The sequence below is a fragment of the Odontesthes bonariensis genome, chromosome 4, assembly GCF_027942865.1.
Source record: "Odontesthes bonariensis isolate fOdoBon6 chromosome 4, fOdoBon6.hap1, whole genome shotgun sequence".
Taxonomy (NCBI): Eukaryota; Metazoa; Chordata; class Actinopteri; order Atheriniformes; family Atherinopsidae; genus Odontesthes; species Odontesthes bonariensis.
This window is the reverse complement of record NC_134509.1, coordinates 8100786-8119803: the sequence shown is the minus strand read 5'-3', so window position 1 is coordinate 8119803 and position 19018 is coordinate 8100786. Positions and strand designations below refer to the sequence as shown.

General features: G+C 41.3%; 1 protein-coding gene across 1 annotated transcript; it reads right to left on the bottom strand.

Moving 5' to 3' along the window:
* Positions 1-438: 438 nt before the first annotated feature.
* tyrp1b (tyrosinase-related protein 1b) lies at positions 439-5422 on the bottom strand. Its single transcript, XM_075464375.1, has 9 exons — positions 5409-5422; positions 4357-4715; positions 4066-4174; positions 3347-3560; positions 2802-3006; positions 1428-1595; positions 977-1156; positions 738-884; positions 439-659 (listed from the first exon to the last, which is right to left on the bottom strand). Exons 1-9 carry the CDS (start codon positions 5420-5422, stop codon positions 454-456), a joined length of 1602 nt encoding a protein of 533 aa, XP_075320490.1. The 3' UTR covers positions 439-453.
* Between the last annotated feature and the right edge of the window lie 13596 nt (positions 5423-19018).

Here is a 19018-nt window from a genome sequence, read left to right as displayed (position 1 = left end):
GCACAAAATCAAAGGAATGGGAACACGGGGCATTAAAGTGTCTGTATGGCATTATCCATTTATCTTTCAGATAGATTAACATAGTCTGCATGAATATAGTAGCAAGATGTAGTTGGCAGCAAAGGAGGGTATACTATAATTTTAGAAAATTAACAATCTGTGGCAGAGCAAAAGAGACGTAAATTGTATTCTTACAGTGTTTCTCAGCATCTGGTTGTCCATTTGTTAAAAGTCTCGGTTTAGTCTGACCCCAAAGCTACAGTTTGATTCCCCATAGATGCTGCCAAAGACCTTCTAAACCCGGCCAGCCCGACTGAGCATAGCAAATACAGACAAAAACACAACAGGTACTGGGTTTAAAACCAGTTTCACTTTATTAGAGGAAACTGGTGAATAAAAAAGGTGAAACAAATGCATGAAAATGTCAAGGCCTCGCTCTCGAAAGGTTGGGGATCAGACGACAGACTGGGACTTGTCCAGCCTCCTGTCATCCTCTGAGTAACTTCGGAAAGTTTCCCCCAGCAGGGGCTCCAGGGCCTCGGACGAGCGGGACGTGCGAGCTCGCGCTACGCAGGCAATGGCGCCGCCCAGCACTGCTACCACCACCACCGCCACAACAACAGCCACAGTTATGATCTCAGACAATGTGAAGGCACGAGCTGTACAGGGAAAGAGGAGGGAGGGTCATTAAGGGCCAATGAGTTTTCTCAGTGTGTGCTTGCATGTGTGCTGCTCACCTGGCCACTGGACCTCATATGAGTATCCAAGGCTTTCTGGGGCAGACACAAACATCTCAGCATTGGTGACAGGAGGCCAAAAAGGAACCATGTTGAACCTGCTGTTGTGTCCAATTGGAGCGTTCTCCTCAGGGTAAACGATTTCACCTGCAGGAGGGGAATAATTGTTGTTACCCATGTATTCGTCATTCTAAGTGGATTCTGTTGCCTTGTCTCTTTGTGTATCAGCTTATGTGTACCTGGTTGGTGCCTGCGGAGCCACTCATCAAATACTGCATCGGTGAAGGTGTGCAGCAAGACAAATATGGGATCATTGGGTGACAGGTGTGTCTGTCCACCGGTCCCATTGAGAAAGAGGTGGGCCAGATTGTGGAGGCTGCGGATGACGGGGTCATACATCCCCTGGGGGGCACTGTAGCCTAGAAAACACAGGACACAAAAAATAAAACAAAAAAAGTCATGAAAACTGAGATTTACCAAAATTAGGAACAGCAAATGCTGTGTCGGAGCGTACCATATGTGCATGTGGGTGGATGACTGAGTGAGTGTGAGTTCCTGGCTTGGGTTTGTATCTATACTGTCACACAGAACTTGAGCAGCTTTATTTTTCTGAGCAAGTGAGTCTCAAAATTCCCATTTTGATTGATGGAGGATGCCGTTAAACTGCCACAACAACACATAGCTGCACACCTTCGATGGTATTCCTGAAGCTCTCAGAGGAGGTGGAGTAATATGGAGGAGTGTCGAAGGTCTTGAGCTCCAGACAGTCCAACACATCCTGGGGCTCAGGAAGCCTCTGCACCATGGGCCGTGCCACGTTTCCCGCTGGGTTCCTCCTGATAGGACTGCTCTCTGAACCTTGTTGATGAAGACAGGATGCAGGGTCAGAGGTAATGCTAGCTGACTTAAGTGAAACATAACAACACAAAGCAGAACTCAGAATCACAAAAAAATATGATTGTAAAACACTTTCTAACTCTGTGTGGGAGCCCTGACTGGTTTGATCAGTCTGAAACATGACAGGGTGGCATTTAAGTTGTTCAATTTTTAAATAAGAGTCAACAGTAGCAAGTGGGAGCCTTGTGACTGAAGTTTTTCTCTTTTTTTCTTGCATGCATGATCTATCTTTCTTTTTTTGTGGTTTCTCTCCTACACACAAGCAGGGGGGCTACATCACCGACTTGTCTCTGTGTTTGAAGATTATTCCCTTAGATCAAAGAAAGCAGGAGACTGCCAGACTCTTTTCTTCAACACAAATGTTGATGCACAAATGAGGCAACCCCCCACCCCCCACCCCACCCCCCAAAACCCCATTTAAGGAGCTGTTGCTTGTTAGCCCAGGAAATACCAGACCTGTCATGACTCTCCAAGAGGCAAAATTAGACAGATCCATCAAATGTTGGCCACTTCAATGTTCTACCAGTCATCAAACAACTGTTTTCTCTAATGAATTAAGAAAGCAACTCTCTTGAGGTGATTTTGTTACTGAATTAAAACAATTACTGACTTACTCCACAATCAAAGCCAAAAAGAAAGCGCTACATGAACTTGGTATGTTTGAAGACAAAAGCGAAAGGTTGAGACTAATCTTGTGCCAGTGTGGAATGAGAGCCGATCCCTACAAATCTAATCACCTTGTCTAGCTTATGCAGTATTAACACATTACGGCATAAGAGTCCCCTTATTCTACTCTAAATCTTGTAACTCGTTATGAATCTACACTTGGAAAATCTATTGTAAGCTCCAAAGTTCTTTAATGAAAAATTCAGCTCACCGACCAAAGAAAAAAAAACGTAAATGCGAAGCTGATACGCAGAGCAACCCAAAAGGCAAGGTCTAACGACTAGAGAACCAGTAGTTTCAAACAAACTGCACTAATAGGCGAGGAAGTATTGAATTGAGCACAACAGCTGTGAGGTATTATTTATAGCAGCTAATGTTCTACATGTCTTCTTACAAGCTCCTTGCCCTCTTTTTCTCATGCAGCTGAGACAATGTTGTATATCAGCAGCGCTGCTCGACTCAACAGTTAGGTATAATGAGTATTTGTGTAGCTGTCGTAACTGTTGCAGATTGTGCCCAAAGTGTCGTAGTCCTCCACACTCTCGCAGATGACCCTCCACTGAGAGAACACAGAGTTGGAGCTGATGGAGTTCATATCAAATGTGCTCCTGGCCCCCAGCAGGTCATCGGTGCAGATGTCGCAGTCGCTGCCTCCGATGGCGAAGTTCCAGTAGGGCAGGGCGAAAGTGGGGTCGCCCAGCATGTCCTGCTCAGACGAAGAATGGATTGATTAAATGTGCACTTTATGAAAGAAAGCACTTTAATCGGTTTCCTTCTTATATTCCACTATTTTTTTTTAACTCTTTCTATTTTTCATCACATCTTTTGCCACTTTCCCCCTTCTTAATTTATCTGTGTCGTTACTATTCGCTCCCCCTTTCTCCTGCTATATAACTTCCCACTCCGTTTTTTAAAGAAATTCATACACGCTTCCATCCCTTCCTTTCGTTTATCCCCTCACTCTATCATCCCAGAGGCCCGATGCCCTCGCTCTTTTCCTGTTCCAATCCTCCTCTTTCTCCTTCATTTCTTTAAATCTTTCTCACCTGCATGTCTCTCTCCAGTTGCAGCAGATGGAAACGATGCCAGGTGACGAAGCCTGGGCCCTCATGGGAGAAATCCACGCCCCCAAAGCTTGCCTGGCCTACGCCAAGGTACGTCTTGCTGACAGAGTAGTAGTGGCTCCAAACATAGTAGTTGTAATAGGTGATGTTCTCAAACTGTGGGGTGTTGTTGTCAGGCCCAAGCACCTCCTGGTACCTACAGACAAGGCAAGGATGTCACTCTTTTTTTGTCTTTTTCTCGACACTGACAAGAATTAGCCAATTAGTCTATCCCCCAAAGTCCCCCTGATTGATTTTAGGTGAAGGGGGGTATTAATCTGATGCTATCCTCAGCTGATTTGTAAGGAGGTTATTCACAGATTTATGTAGGCCTAGTGTTACTTACAAGAGTTTAAGTCCCTTTGCTCCTACCTAATTTGCACATACACCCTGCAGCTAATATAAAAGACTTTCACAAGAAATGATGTGACGTAACTGGCAATCAACAAAAAAGTAAATAAAAAGAATGGGTTTATCCCTATCTGTGTCACAAAGCTTTCTGTCGCCCCCCTCAACTCGAATAGAGTTAAAACATATTTTGGTAAATCTTGGATGTCAATGCAAGAACAAAGACCAGCTGGTTAGAAATCTACCCTCCTTTGAAATCAGGCCTTATAATGAATTATTAATACTCATGTCATTATGTTGTTATACTTATGTACCTTCTTGTACAGATGACTAGGTCAGGGTGAACAGTCCTCTTTGCTTGGTCCAAAGCATTCACAAAAGCCTGCTTCTCAGCTGTGCTCATCTGCATGATATTCCTCCTTACTAGTGTGAAGTTAACAAAAGAATGAGTGGTTTTGAGTGTAAAGAGAAAAAATGTTATCAGAATTGAACACAGACATTTTCCTGGATGATGTAGACCTGTGCGCTCTTAAAGAGCACAGCAGGAGGAAGACATCACAGGTTTTTTTGACATTTTAGGGTCCAAACAGCATCCGTTCTCTTACCCACAGAGAGTCTCTGATCGCAGTTTGGTCCGGTCAGCCCATGTCTGCATCGCCCACAGTTGTAGCCACTGAAATTCCCATTACACTGGCAGGTGCGGTTGAAAAATCTCAGCGGCCACCTCTCTCTATCGTCACGCCCAGCGTACGGGTACTGTGCTCCGTGCCGCCGACTGTCGGCTGCGATGGCCACACACTGCCCTCTTCCTGTGCTGGAGCCACACTCATCCCCTGCCACCCCTGTAGGGGATGGACAGCACTGTCCGCTCTGCAGCCCCTCGACGGTGACGCACTCCCGGGGGAACTGAGCGAACGATAGGCTGACACAAAAGGTCACCACCAGGAGACCCACTCTCCAAATGCTAGCACAACCAGGGAAGAATTTGAAACGAGGTATTTTAGGTATTTTAGCCGAGAGAATAAGGGATACTACAGACAGTTTTGGACATTGAGAACATAATTTTAATGTTTGAGGGGCCTGAGTCCTCCGAGAACATGTTTGGTAAAAGGAAGACAAAAAAGTTCAATACTCAGCCAATGTACACTTATAAAACACTCAAGAAAACTCGTTGTGGTTGCAGTCTTTTGTTAAAGCCAGTTCCTCCAAAACTATTTCCCCTAAGCTTTACTTCTTAGAAGCCCCTGGAGGCAATGCCGCACATTATTCATGATTCACAAAGCCATTAGCTCACAACTCTTACAAGTGTCTTACAAGAAAAGCTTTAACAATAGATTTAAAATGATGATTTCCTATACATTTTTTTTGTAGCTAGATTATGCCTTTTAAAGTTTGTCAAAGGAATGAATGGAGTGTCACAGCTCAATCATATAGCAAGGCCGATATATTACAATGAAACTGTGATAAGAAAAACCTAAAGAAAATCAGCCATAGAAATGTTTAACTTGTTTGCGCCTTGGCAGGAAAACGGCTTCTCACGTCAATATAGCTGCATACTGTTTGTAAAATTTGTTGAAGCAGTCAGTCTTATGTTAAGCTTTAAGAGCTTTAGCAGCTCATTGTGTAAAAGATAATTAGTATAAATGTGCTCCCTTACCTCTGACTGTGCATGTTGCTCCTCTGTTTGCAAAACTGTAGCCCCCCCAAAGAGTCGGCCCATCTCCCTCTGCAGTCTTAAATAGCAATCGAGCACATGACCGGACCTTTGTGTAAGCACGTTCACACTAATGCACAAATGCAGCGCCACACACAGAGGGCTACACAACACTTGAGGGTACTTGAATGCTTTCTCAAACATTCGCTCATATGCCTTGTGATCATAGCTCAAAGGACGGCGGCATGTGTGATCACTTGCAGAAAAGACAGTGAGATGGGATTCATTCTTAAGTTATACTTAAGAAAATGTTGTGTTACGGTCGGATGGTTTGCCATGTGGGGAGGCAAACAGGTGACTGGAGTAAAATTCTCCTTCATTTGTACAGGGAAACTGAAGACAAATCCACACCGAGAGGAACGAAGAAAGAAACGCGTTTAAAGATTATCTTTTTAATTTGCTCAAATCCAAAGCGATAACACAAAGGTCAAGAGTTACAATGAGTATCAATCAAATCAGGTACCCAAGTCATGGAAAATCTTTATTTTTTTTCTTTTAGGCAAGTGTTGAAGAATTTATATTCACTCTCACGCCTATTGCCCCTCTCACATTGTTTTCAACAGCTTAGTGTGGCATCACTGGTGTAGTCAGTATGAAAAACGTTCCCCAGCAATTCCATTGCAGGCTAAAGACTTTACAGACATCAAACTACGGACGTAACAGCTTTATCACAAGGACACACTTGTACATGTGCAGAATATAGTATTCTAAAACATCTGTCTTATATCTGTTCACTCACACACCTACATTCATGCATGCTAAAAGTGTTATAGTTCCTCTTTCCTTCAGTTAACATGTACATGCAGGCAGACATACAGTCATATACACTGGATATAAATGTGACACATTTACACTTGTTATTACAACTGGAATTAAAAGCAGTCTGTCTTGGATTTGGATCGCATTGTAGAATTTCCTGTGGTTCACTGAGTATGTACAGTATGGTACATTAAGATCGGGTGCACAATTTGAAAGTTGCTTGTTGTATTTTAATTAGATATGGTAGGAACAGACAAAGGACCCCCACCACCTATATGGAGGTTTGTGTTTTGAGAACTTGTGAAGAGTCTGGTCCTAGTCCATTATTGGCCCCTTCCTCTGTGGAGCTGGGTGGGAGGTCTGGCATGGCTATCGCATGCTCATCTTGTTGCTGATCCTTCTGTTTGGCCAGGGTTGAAGCCACATCGGACGGGTTAAGCGTGGCTATCCTAGCAGAAAGGACAGATCAGCTGAGATTGAGCAGTTGTAATGGATCGTTAAAAAAAAAAGAGAAAAAGTTTACCGTTCAATGGGAGAAATGACTAACAGTGAGTACATCCACTAGAAATACAGGAAAACCGTGAGCGATTTCATATTAATTTGGATATGATCTGTTTTTTTTCATAGGAAAACAAAGACCGTCATCTTTTCCTACGACACTCTAAGGTGAAGGTAAAACACAGCAGGATTTAGTGTGCTTATAATGGCTGTCGAACTGCTGCTGAATATCCCTCTGCGGGCAAATGCTAATGATCTCACTGGAAGGTTTTTTTTATTTCATGACTTCCACACCATATGGAGAATCTTACTAACTGTGCTAAAAACAGATACACTAGGAAGTAACGAAGCACTTAGATATACATAGATCAACTCACATTATGGAGTGATTACAAGTGTTGGTGTCCTACTAACACGCATCAGTCAGCCACCCCTCAAGAAAAACAAAACCACCATCTCAAGTGCTGAATCAGATGTGTGTAGCATGTGAGTTGAAGTTCTGCATCTTACTGGTCAAAGATCATAACGTTTTATCATTCTTTTAAACAATACAGCGATCTGGCTTGAAAAACACATGTTTTTTTTTCGAGTTGGTACAGGTTCAGGTTAGTTATTGTCCAGTACAGCAGAATGCTGTATATCTGAAAGTGTATCTCTCTTTTTCTCTGTCTTTAACAGTATCATAAAATAAAGGACGGTTTAAGTCAAATTAAGTCGGGACTGGATGTTAAAAATTCTCAAAAAGCTATGTTTTTGTCACATTTCTGGGCCTTTTCAAGTGGTTAAACATGTAATAAGCAGGTGTCAAATTTGCTTTACTGTTCATTGTTAATGCAGCTCCATTACAGAGATCCGTATGCACAAAATATGCCGCCACATCGTGCCTTGTTTCGAAAACAGTGAAATAATAAGTTCAGTTCACCTGCCTGATGGCTACGCATCAGTCAAAGTCAGTTGCAGCTGACATTGGAAATATTGAACACCAAAGTCAGTGTAATGCAGTATACATCATAAAAATACCAAGATTGTGAGTAATGATATCTTTTGCTCAAATGCAAGCAATGTGATTAATTACAGTCTTTGGAAATACATCCATTGTATGTGTAACTAAGTACATTTACTCAACTACTCCCCTCAAGGACAGCTTTGGGGCATTGTACTTTACTTGAGTATAATAACTTCAGTTACTGGTGTTACGGAAGCCAAGAGCAACATTGCTCGCAGTTATTTATGTTGCTGCCATTGTCTTGAAAGCCCATTTTGATTTTTCTTTTATCAAAAAATAAGAAAGTTCTTTTTGCATTAGAAAAATTCATGCATTTTGTTTTCTCCAGAAATTGGCCATTTGTTTTTCTTGAGAGCATGGCACATAGTAAGTAATCTGTTATCATGAGAAAACAAGCTCTGCTTTCGCTAGATGTGATTACGGTGAGATGGAAAACAAGTGTTTCCTGTGTTAACATCTAATTTCATTCTTCAACATCATTGTCGTGGCAGGCGATACAGCTGTTTGCGGTGATGGGAAAACAAACTTTACAGGGTCGAAATAACAAAATGAGCCCGTTATCTCAAGATAGCAATATACACTTGTCCATTATCAATGCAAAACCAGCTCTATTATCCCGAGGGAATGAGATAATTAACTCGTGATCTCCAGATGATTTTTAAAATCTCTCTCAGCAGTTTGCATATTTAGTTAGATAATACAAAAAGGTGTCAGCGAGCTGAGCTAAAGGCTTCTCAAATTTTCACCATTTAAAACAACTCAAATCTTAAAAATTTCATGGAGAGCAAACACTCTATTGTGCATACAGTGTTGCAATGGACCACTCGGACATTGTCAAGGTTTGAGTAGCATTACAAAGTTAGAAATATTTCTGAGTAGCTGTTAGCTTGGCACAGCATCATTTCTGATTCTCCAAACTAAGAATGCACTGACTGCTGTCTACTGATTATATCTTTCTTTTTCCCCTCTTCTTTGATTGCTTTTAACTGTATTTTTAATTTTTATTCTATATTTTTTTTTCTCTTTAAATTGCTGCTTTATGCTGTTCTTTTAAATGCCTTGTCTTTATGTAAAGCACATTGAGTTGCCTGTGGTATGAAATGCGCTATATAAATAAAGATGCCATGCCATGCCATACTGCAGAGTAGACACTGACCATAAGTACATAAGTACTACACGCAACTTCACACTCACAAATATCCCTTTAAGTCAACATTAGCAGCTTCAACATTCAAGTGCTGATTGCATCAATCATTTTATTCCAGTCATACACATTATTCCGAAATAAGCCAGTTTGCATGTTTTTTTTTTTTTCACTTTTGATACTAGGAGTATATCCTGATGCATTTGGTTACTTATTACAGAAGATTTGTTTTTTTACTCTGTTGTACTTAGTTCACTTCTGAAATCTTGTCAAAAATAAAAGGCTAAAAATCTTCCATATGGCTTCTTCCTGTCTTTATGGCCACAGTTCATGTTGTATCAGTGCGTTGCCAAACTTTCTTGCTTTGCACCATGTCTCCTTGCTTCATAGTGTGCAGAAAAAGCAGCCCTTTTCTCACTGAGATGCTAAAGATCAGACATGAAGATAGTGTTCCATAGATGAATTTTGTTGATTTGTTGGCAGGGAATTTAATGATCGCCTCTTCCAATGGCAACAGAATTTGAATTGCTCCTTTCAAGTCTTTTAACAAGGACACATTCTGAGATGACTCACACACCTCTGGCTTATCACTGATCCAAGTCTGCTAGTCTGATTAAGAAAAATCATGAGTAATGCTCTGGGGTTCACAGTCTCCCTCTTTCATGTGAGGCAGTGAGCAGATTCCGGAGCACGTAGGCTACAAAACAAGCCTAGAGGTAATCAGCTGAGAAGCACACAACTGGTAGTTTCTATGAACCACAAGTCTACAGGTCAGCGCACGATATTTGGTCAGCTGACAGTAGGAAAGTCTGACATTTGACATAGTTTGATGCTAAGCAGAGTCCCAAAGTAGGATGGAAACTGGGAGAGAGAAAAGCGTAGCAGAGAGAAAGTAATACTGAAAGCAATCTGATAATGTCTGGCAGATGCTGGCCATGATGTCTTTGTGTTTGTTTTAGAAGATTATTTGGGAACTTCTATATTGAATAACAGTCACTGCAAACTTCAATGGAAAAAAAAGAAAATCATCAAGATTCCGCTAGATTTTTTCCAAAAAACTTGGGGAATCCTTTTCATTGAAGCCATTCTGGTGCCTTTTTGTGGCACCGTATGTTGTTTGTGCTTTAAAAATGTTTGAAATCCACCTGTATGCCTACACGTTGTATGTCTCTTTACCATCAGCACAGACAGTTTAAAGCGTTAACATACTGTTGAGTGTCTCCGTTGCCTGCAGGCAATGTGTCATCACTGCAGTCCCCTCCTGTAGCTGCCTCTGGTTCAACACACCCTTCTTCACATGTTCGCTGCAAGGCCGGGGCACTGCACACACATAAACACGCAAATACAATGTTCCTTTATCATTGTTATGTCACTGTAATATTACACAGCTGCTGCTTACAGTTGCCCTTCCACAAATGTACCACACGTTGCAGAGGGGGAAACGTTTTGGAGGGGGGGGGGGGGGGGGGGGGGGATTAGTAAAGCATGTCATTGAACTCAGAAAATTTACTTTTTGCGAACACTGAGGAAAATATGGAACAAATAAAGAGCACAGTCTCTTCATTTACATCATCTGCCAGTGTTGAAATGTTAACTGCAGCTTGGGTAACATCAGACGCAATCATGTACCAGCACTGCTGTGAGTCCCATCTGTGAGTGGAGGCCTGTTGGTGCTACAGCTCGCAGTCAGATGGCTTATTTCAGCTATTAGAGAAGAAGCACTTGGATGTGGTAGATTACCGTGAATGCGGAAGAAGTATTATTTACATTCATATACATGAAGAGTAAACACAAAACAGTCTGCTTTACAAAAATGAGTCAGAACATGAAATCTTGCCACACTGTATTTTCATTGGGATTGTAAGGGAGATATTTGTTTTTGATTGTTGGATGTAAAATATAGCTAAGCCATTCAAAACTATATTGGCTAGAAGTTGAACTGCAATAAAGCAAATTTGGATACCATCAGAACATTGGGGGCATAAAGTCAACTTTTTAAATGAGTAACTTGTCTATAAAAGAGAAAAGTACCAAAGTATCTCACCCACACTGATTGCATTTGGCTCTGATTTGGCATCACTCTTGAATTTGACTGGGGTTAACTTTGATTATGATTGGACACTAGCTGTGAGTTTTGACATCATACAGCTGGGGCAGGAGCCAGCTCTGGTTGGCAAGTTCCTTCATAGGCAGACCACAATTCTTTTTTTTTCTTATTCTTATTTTCAGCAGTACATGAAATGCAATATTGATCAAATCGTCAGTTTTGTAAAGTTATACGTGATAAAAAAATAAGGTGAAAGATCTACAGCATCTGGCAAAGTGATACATAAAACTTATGTAAAATCAGATGAGTTACATCTGAAACACAGATTTATCTTTTTGATGTGCATCACTATTGTTTTGCATTGTGGAAAAATTATGCTGGCCTAGTGTTGATTGCTTGCATATTGTGATATCACCCCAGTAATGTGGTCACCACATACTGCTGTGTTTTTACTATAAATCTGAATGCAGTAAAAATCTCTCATACTATTTTAGTGTACGAAATAGTAAATTATCATGGAATTTTATGAATGCAGCTTGTGGAGGCAAGACTCGCTAACGCTAGCTGTCCGTGGTAATAGTGACATCAGTTAGAAAGCTGGTTGCTTCCTCCTCTTTAGTGTAAGATTTCATTTTTAAAGATTGCACAAACTTTTAAAGCGCAAAATGATTTATTAGGATCGCTCGAGGATCTGATTGCCCGTGTAATCGAAACACATTGCTTTAAACAGGCCAACAAACACAGCAAAGTAGTTTGTGACAACAGTATTTCCAGCTCTGTTGACAGGCACTACAAAACACATCATTTATCAAAACAATGTGCCCGCGACCTGAGTTAAATGAGTTAACCTCGTACTTTATTTCCCCCAAACAGCTTGTCGAATACATCCATAGACTTCCAGGCATATCAGCCAGACCCATCATGCCTCAAACATACCATTCTGTGAAGTTTGATCAAATATTTTCAAAAAGACCACAACTTAATAGAGTTGAGTTGCATGCGATTGCGAGTGTGTTCAGCAAAAGGCACAATACATTTACTGAATTACTATTTTGTGATCTTGATACTTTTGAATTGAACAAAAAAAAAAAATCCTTTATTCAACCAGGAAGGTCCCATTTAAAAACAAAAATTATTCTTCCAGGAAGTCCTGGCCAAGGTGACAGTGCTAGACTTTCACGCACAAGCTTTTTTATGCACCTGCTGCATCTAAAGTGACACTCAGTGGTATTGCATAAAGTACCATTTCCATTCCATTCGCACTGGCTTCACTTTTTAAGTCCTCCATCTTTTTCACAGTCTGTGGCACTCAGAGAGAAAAAAGTGTGCTAACCTTTTTTTGGTGCGGCATTTGAGAATATAGACAATGATGACGACTGTCTCCATAACAAGGAAGACTGCAGCAAAAATAGCCCCAATCTTCCATGCATCCAGGTCTTGCTCACTCGTCTCTAAATGGACACACGAAGAAAAGAGGAGAGAGAAAAAGAGGAGGCCATTAAAAGAGGAAGGGATTGGACTTAATATGCAAGATTACAAATGAAAAAAACAAGAAAAAAGATATCATTTATACCATTTGCTGCAGCTAATCTAAAATGAATGGCCCTGCAAATGGGAAAAAGGATGGGAATTTAAGATAGCTGCAATAATAGATAAACACATTATACTTTGCCAGCGAAGAAAATAAAATACCTTTTTTTTTCTTTTTGTTTGTTGGATTTTTGCCATTGCTGTATCAGTTAGTTATTAATGAGACTGTGTGAGAGGCGTAGGGACAAATGAAGTTATTACATATCTTCCCTTTTTATGAGGCAGAAAATAGCATCTCATTTTATGACAAATTGGTCTCAAAGGTACTCTTCGAGCAGTTACAGTGTATAATTAGCCTTTTGAACAACCTATTATTATGGAACAACATTGACAACTTGCCATTAAATGAACCTATCTATATAACTTCTGAAGAACTGCATCAATGACATGTGTATCTTGAATAAAATGGTTGAGTTGCCGACTTATTCTTCTACCTTCTATTTTACCTCTGGTTCCAGGTATGTCTTCCACCAGCTCATTGGCCTCCCCTGGTTCCTCTCCTTCTGCCTGAGGGTGCTCAGCTAGAGCCTCATTCTCCAAACTGTCCATTGTAGGTTGGGCAATGGCGGGGTCGTGTGGTGAAAGGTCAAGAGTAGGGATGATGAGTTTGTTGCCACGGTCAGATCTCTCATGACCAAGGGTATTTTCTCGACTCTCCACCTCAGCAAGGGGTGGCTTTGATGTCGGAGGCTGGCTTTCAGGGCTCTGCTCCATGGATGCTTCAGCACCATCCTCAGGCTGTGGGCCAGAGATCACCAGTATCTCTAGAAGAGGGGTTTGGTATGTGACACACACATGACAATTAATCCAAGAGGCCAAGGTACAGGGTTTGTCAAGTGTGCCTATGGAATGTCGAATAATGCATAGATGTGCTGTTGCTGAGAGCGAGACGTGGGCCTCCAAACATCCGAGGATATTGAATTGATGAGAGAAGAATTTTAGAATCTCATACACATTAATGATCGTCTCGAGATAATCTGAGTCAATATTTTCTGCTTGGAAAATAATTCCTTCTGTGCATTTAAAACCTAGCTGGTCATGCAAACTGCAAAGATATTCAAAAAGAAGTCATCGGAATTAAATGCTTTCATTCATAACTGGCTGCCAACTCATTTTAGATAAAAGATCTTTTCGAGATTTTATTTACTGAAGATATTTGGATTTGTTGGGAAGCTTGAGATTTCGGAGACTAATATCTGTTACTGTCCTCCTGGGCCGTTTTTTTTTTTATGCAGGCAATCCCGGCCTCCAGTAGCCTGACTACGTCATACTCACGATTCTAGTCAGAATGTGAGTCTGATACCGCTGGATAGAGTTTTGAGTATGGGGCGTGTTTCAACCGAACCAGGAGAAAAAATGCCTCTTCGCTCAATTGGATAGACCTACAACCAATCAGAGCTACGTAGTAGTCAAACCAAGCGCTCTTTAGTGACGTAGTCGATAATGTCCCTGTTGATCATCTGTCCATCATCGTATAAAGCCCGCCCTGGCAATCTGATTGGGTCGACTGTTGCGATGTCGAGCATAGAGATTTCCCCAACTGAGCAGAGCCAGACCGAACTTCCCGACCAAAAATTTTATGGGCGGGGCTAAGTTCGGCTGGCACCCAGGTTAGGCCTCCAGTGCCATTAAGATAAAAGAATATGGGACCTCTAGTGGTCATGAGTGCACCTGTATGTAAAGAGTCAAAACATGTCCATAAAGTGATGTTGGTCAGTACAAAAACTTTATTTTAGTTCTAACTATGCTTTTTGTCAAATTTGTAATCACACCATCTACTTTTGTCTTTCCTCCGTCAGAGATCTTTGAGGCTTGTTAAAGCAAACACTGAAGAATGCAGTTTATTCCGATGTGGAAGTGGTCACACTAGTTGTAATTATCTCCCACTCCCTGTAGGGACAGTAGTTTAAGAGATGGGTTGTATTCAGGGGTATGATCAAAAAGGCCTATGTGGTCATTTTGATTGAAGGACTTAAATCGCTTGTGTTAGGTTTAGTTTACATTGGACAAATTCTTCATTCGCAACACTTTCATCACCCTGTTTGTTATTATTACACACATCTCACCTTGCTCCTCTTTATCACTGCCATGTGAATCCTCCAAAGCGTACTCTCCAACTTTTTTGTCACCTTCCTCATTCACCAATGTCACAGAGTCCTCTTTTATTATATCATCTTCATCCCTTTCATCTCCCGTTTCTACCCCTAAATCTGTACCTTCTTCTGCCTCTTCTTCAGTTCCTCCCTCAACTAAAAGGCTATCCTCATCTTCTTCTGCTGTCTCTTCAGTCCCTGTCTCAATACCTTTCTCTTCTTCTACTGGTTCTCCAACAACAGTTTGTGTTGTTTTTACTTCATAATCATTAGAAGGCAGTACTGTCAGGCCATTCTTCTTTTCATCTATTTGACTTTCTTCTTTTGGAGCCACTTCTTTTTCCCAGTCATTCCCTATTTGTTCTTCATCAACTACTATCGGGCTAGACTCTTCCACAGTTTCTTGCTCTGGCTGTCCACCAACTGCCACCTCCACAGCAGCTAGCGTTTCCTTTGCATCCTCTATTGCTGTTTCAGCTTCAATTTTTTCAGGTTGCTCTTTGCGGTCTTCATCCCCTGCCTCCCCTGCCCCCTCTACTTCTAAATCCCCTTCTGTCTCTTCTGAAGCTCCATCTGTGTCCTCCTGACTGAGTTCAGTTCCTAATGATTCTTTAACAATCTCCAAATCCTCTACTTCCATGACTCCAGTCTCCACAACTTCTGTGGGCTTCTCCACGGATCCCGCTGCTGTTTCACCATCTCCCTGGACAGCTCCTTTCTCCTCTCCAGCTACATGTTGAAATGCCTCTTCCTCTGCTACCTCCTCCGTCTCTTGAAGACCAGTATGTTCTTCCTCACTCTCCATAGTATCATCCTCAAATGGTTGCTCCAAGACTTCATCCTCTGCTTCAGCCTCGTTCTCTCCTCCTGCTTGAGCCCCCAGCACATCCTCTTTGGCCACTTCCTGCTCCGCTGCCATGTCTTTTGCTTCACCCGCTTCTTCGGCTTTACCCAGAGCTGCCTCTACCACCCTCTCCAGCAGCTCCTTCAACACTTCCTCTGCCCCACGACTCTCCACTTGCTCTGAGGCTTCCTGCACAGCCTGCTGTACATCCTTCAAGCTTGGAGGGGAAACTACTGGCACCACCTCTGCAGCAGGCACCTCTGGTTCCTGGGGTAAAGTCTGGCCATCTTGGTCCGTGACTTCAGTGGGGGATTGGATGGAGGTAGATACACCTAAGAAGATAGTATCAAGCATTTTGGGTGATTTGTTGTAGCTGCTAGTAATAGAAAAAGCATTTAACACTGTATGATTCCTGGTAGGTTATGGCATGTTTACCCTACATATGGTACCAGAACTACAAATCGAATCGGAAGACATGCAAAGTCCGACGAAAAATTTTGCAAATTTTTCATTCAGTCATTCTTATTTCCTGCTTCATTCTGTCATACCCACACTCACTTATCCATTCATTAATTGGCAAAACAAGATTCCAGATTATACACAGTCTCTACACAATATATGTTGTTGCAAGTCTTCTGGACACTATCATAAAATAACATTGCATTTTGAAGCCAGGAAACAGTTTATTTCATCTAAATAAAACACGTAACACGCAAACTTTCATTTGCATGACACTATCCTACCTTCAGATGTGCAGTGTTGTATCAGCAAAATCACCAGGAGTCCTTTCAAAGTGCAGCATCTCATGTTGTCAGGAAATATAGGAAACACAGAATCTCCGAAAATAATCCAAGTCTCTCCAAGGAAAATATTCTTTTCTTCCTCCTGCCCCCAAAAGTCTTGCACAAATGTCAAATCTGAGCGTGTGCACCACCGCAAAGCGGATGCTGAGTGCGTAGGCTCTGGATGGTTGGACAGTAAATTGGGCCTGTCCAAGGGAGTGTGATGTTAAGAGGTGGCGCAGAAGTGGGGGAGGGTGAAAAAACGAACATTGCCATGTTAGATAGTGCCACTCCAAGGTTTCGTCGTACCACCAGGTGTCTCTACATAAAGTAGCGTTTCAATGTTAAATACTTTTGAGACTTTTACAAGGGCTGTGGTGAAGTATCGGCGGCATGTCACACACACAGTGAACTCTGGAGGAGCAATTATAGGTGGGCTGTGAGATTGAGGCATGAGTGATGCTACCAGTGGGGCTTGACATAAAACTAGGGAAAGCAGATCTGCATGTAGCATGGAAGCATCAAAATAAGGCTGCAATGCATCTGAAAAATTAGTGTTCTCTTGAGTTAGTCCTCACAGAAGAAAGGAAACGGCTTCTTTGTGTGTGTTGGGCTTTTTAGATACTCATGGCCTTTCCTTCAAACAGTGCACACACTTCAGCCTTATGTCCAAAGACATGATTAGAGCACAACAGAAATACCCCTTCTGTTGGCTTCTCTGATATGTATACAGTATTTATACATTTGTACATATATCTGTAATTAACGTTGTGAAATAAGAAGCATTTTTATGTTACACGGACAATGTGCTTTGTACTTGTAGCATAGGGTCTCCCTGTACTTTAAATGTTTAGTTTCAACTATGGTGTATGGACAAAGAAGTGTTATATATATATATATATATATATTTATATATATTGATATAGAGATTACAGTAACTGAGACATCCTGCGTGTACAAGCCAACGATTCATTTGGTTTCTTCTAATGAATCTGTATGTCTGCAAGCATGCATGCAGATCCATAGGTAGACAATTCAAGATTGGAAAAGTGCAACACTGAGTACAGTACTGTGCAAAAATGAGACAGTCCTCCATTTTCTTTGTTGTTAATTGCCAGGAAAAACACAGTTTGTGCGATTCTAACAAGCTTCAATATTTGTTCGGACCTGCTTGAACCCTCTTAGACAAGCTTTCCAGCGATGTCTTTAATTAGTCTTCCGGAATAGTTCTCCACGCTTCATGAAGGACATTTCAAAGCTCTTCTTTGGATGTCAGCTGCCTTTTGTTCCGTTCTCTGTCAAGATGATCCCACACGGCTTCAATAATGTTGAGGTCCGGGCTCGGGGGAGGATTCATCCCTTCATAAGTGTTGCCACTGATTTTCAGTCCACTTCTTGTGTCATTTGGCATAGCTCAGCCTTTTCTCCCTGTTTCCCTTCCTTAAGAATGGCTTTTTGACAGCCACCCTTCCATTGAGACCATTTCTGATGAGGCTTCTGTGAACGGTAGATGGATCAACTGAAGGTCCAGATGCATGTCTCAGTTCCTGTGTCACGTCTTTGCTAGAGTTTTTGTGTTTTTTTTTAAGGACATCCCTATCAGATACTGTTCATCTGCCATTGACAGTTTTGTAGTCCTGCCTCTTCTTCTTCTGTAAAATTTCCTAAAGTATATTTATTTTTTTTAAATATGTTTTTGGGCTTTTTATGCCTTTAATGGACAGGACAGTTGGAGAGAGACAGGAAGTAGGGAGCAGAGAGAGGTGGTAGACATGCAGCAAAGGGCTGTCCGGTGTGGGACTCGAACCAGGGCCAGCTGCAGCAAGGATTGTAGCCTCTGTACATGGGGTGCCTGCTTAACCCACTACACCACCGACCACCCCCAGTTTCCTAAAATTTTTAAGGACAAACTGAACACCATGCTGATTTTTCAGCTAATAACTCTTCAGGATTAATGTTAAGCTAGAGGGAGGAAATGGGCTGTGTTACTGCCTCATAACTTTGAACAGCCAGGCTGTCTTTGTGTAAGCTGGTTCAAACGACCCTAAAGCTCCAGCCAGAGATAATCAAGAACTTTCCATATTGTGGAATTATTTTTTTTTTGGATCAAATCTATGGTTACATTTGACAATTAAAATAACACCATTTCATCCAAGTCTCATTTAACGAAATGTAATAGTTAAATTTGTCAACAGTGCAAAGAAAAAAAGAGAGAAAAATCACTGGTGTACGGGTATAAAGTTAAACTAGTTTCCTTAAAGGATCTTATTTAAGTTCTCTCAGACATTTTGGAGCGGTAGGTCCTCCAGTAACACTTGTAGTATATACAGTATATCTATCATATGACACGTGACAGTTTGTGGCTTTCATCTGGGTCATCCCTGTCATTTGTATTGGGCAGTATTTATGTGACGGAATGGCATGTACTTTTTTTTTTCATTTCTAAGCCTAATCATTTATTTTTGAGAATGAAACAACGTTGAACTTTTCGTCAACATTGTCTCAATATCCCATATTATAATGCTGGACTTTTGAAATTACGGTTTGAATTGCTGGTTTGCTGTAAGTTATGGTTAAAAAGGTGCTTTCTGTGAAATGTTTATGTGTATCGGGAAAAAATAGTTTATCTTCTGATTATTGATAACAAAACTGACAATTTGAGTGAGGAATTAACTTCTTCAGTGACCACAAAATTCCGTTTGTTCAGTCACTTTCATTTGGTTTTAGACCTAATACCTATAAAACTAATGACAGTCCCATTATACACTGAAAGCATGACATTGTGACGTT

Excerpts from the sequence above, each read along its gene's own strand:
- tyrp1b (XM_075464375.1), bottom strand. Across the intron at positions 4,175-4,356 it reads CGATCAGAGACTCTCTGTGG|TAAGGAGGAATATCATGCAG; the intron begins GTAAGAGAACGG and ends ACTTCACACTAG. Across the intron at positions 660-737 it reads ATATGAGGTCCAGTGGCCAG|CTCGTGCCTTCACATTGTCT; the intron begins GTGAGCAGCACA and ends TTCCCTGTACAG.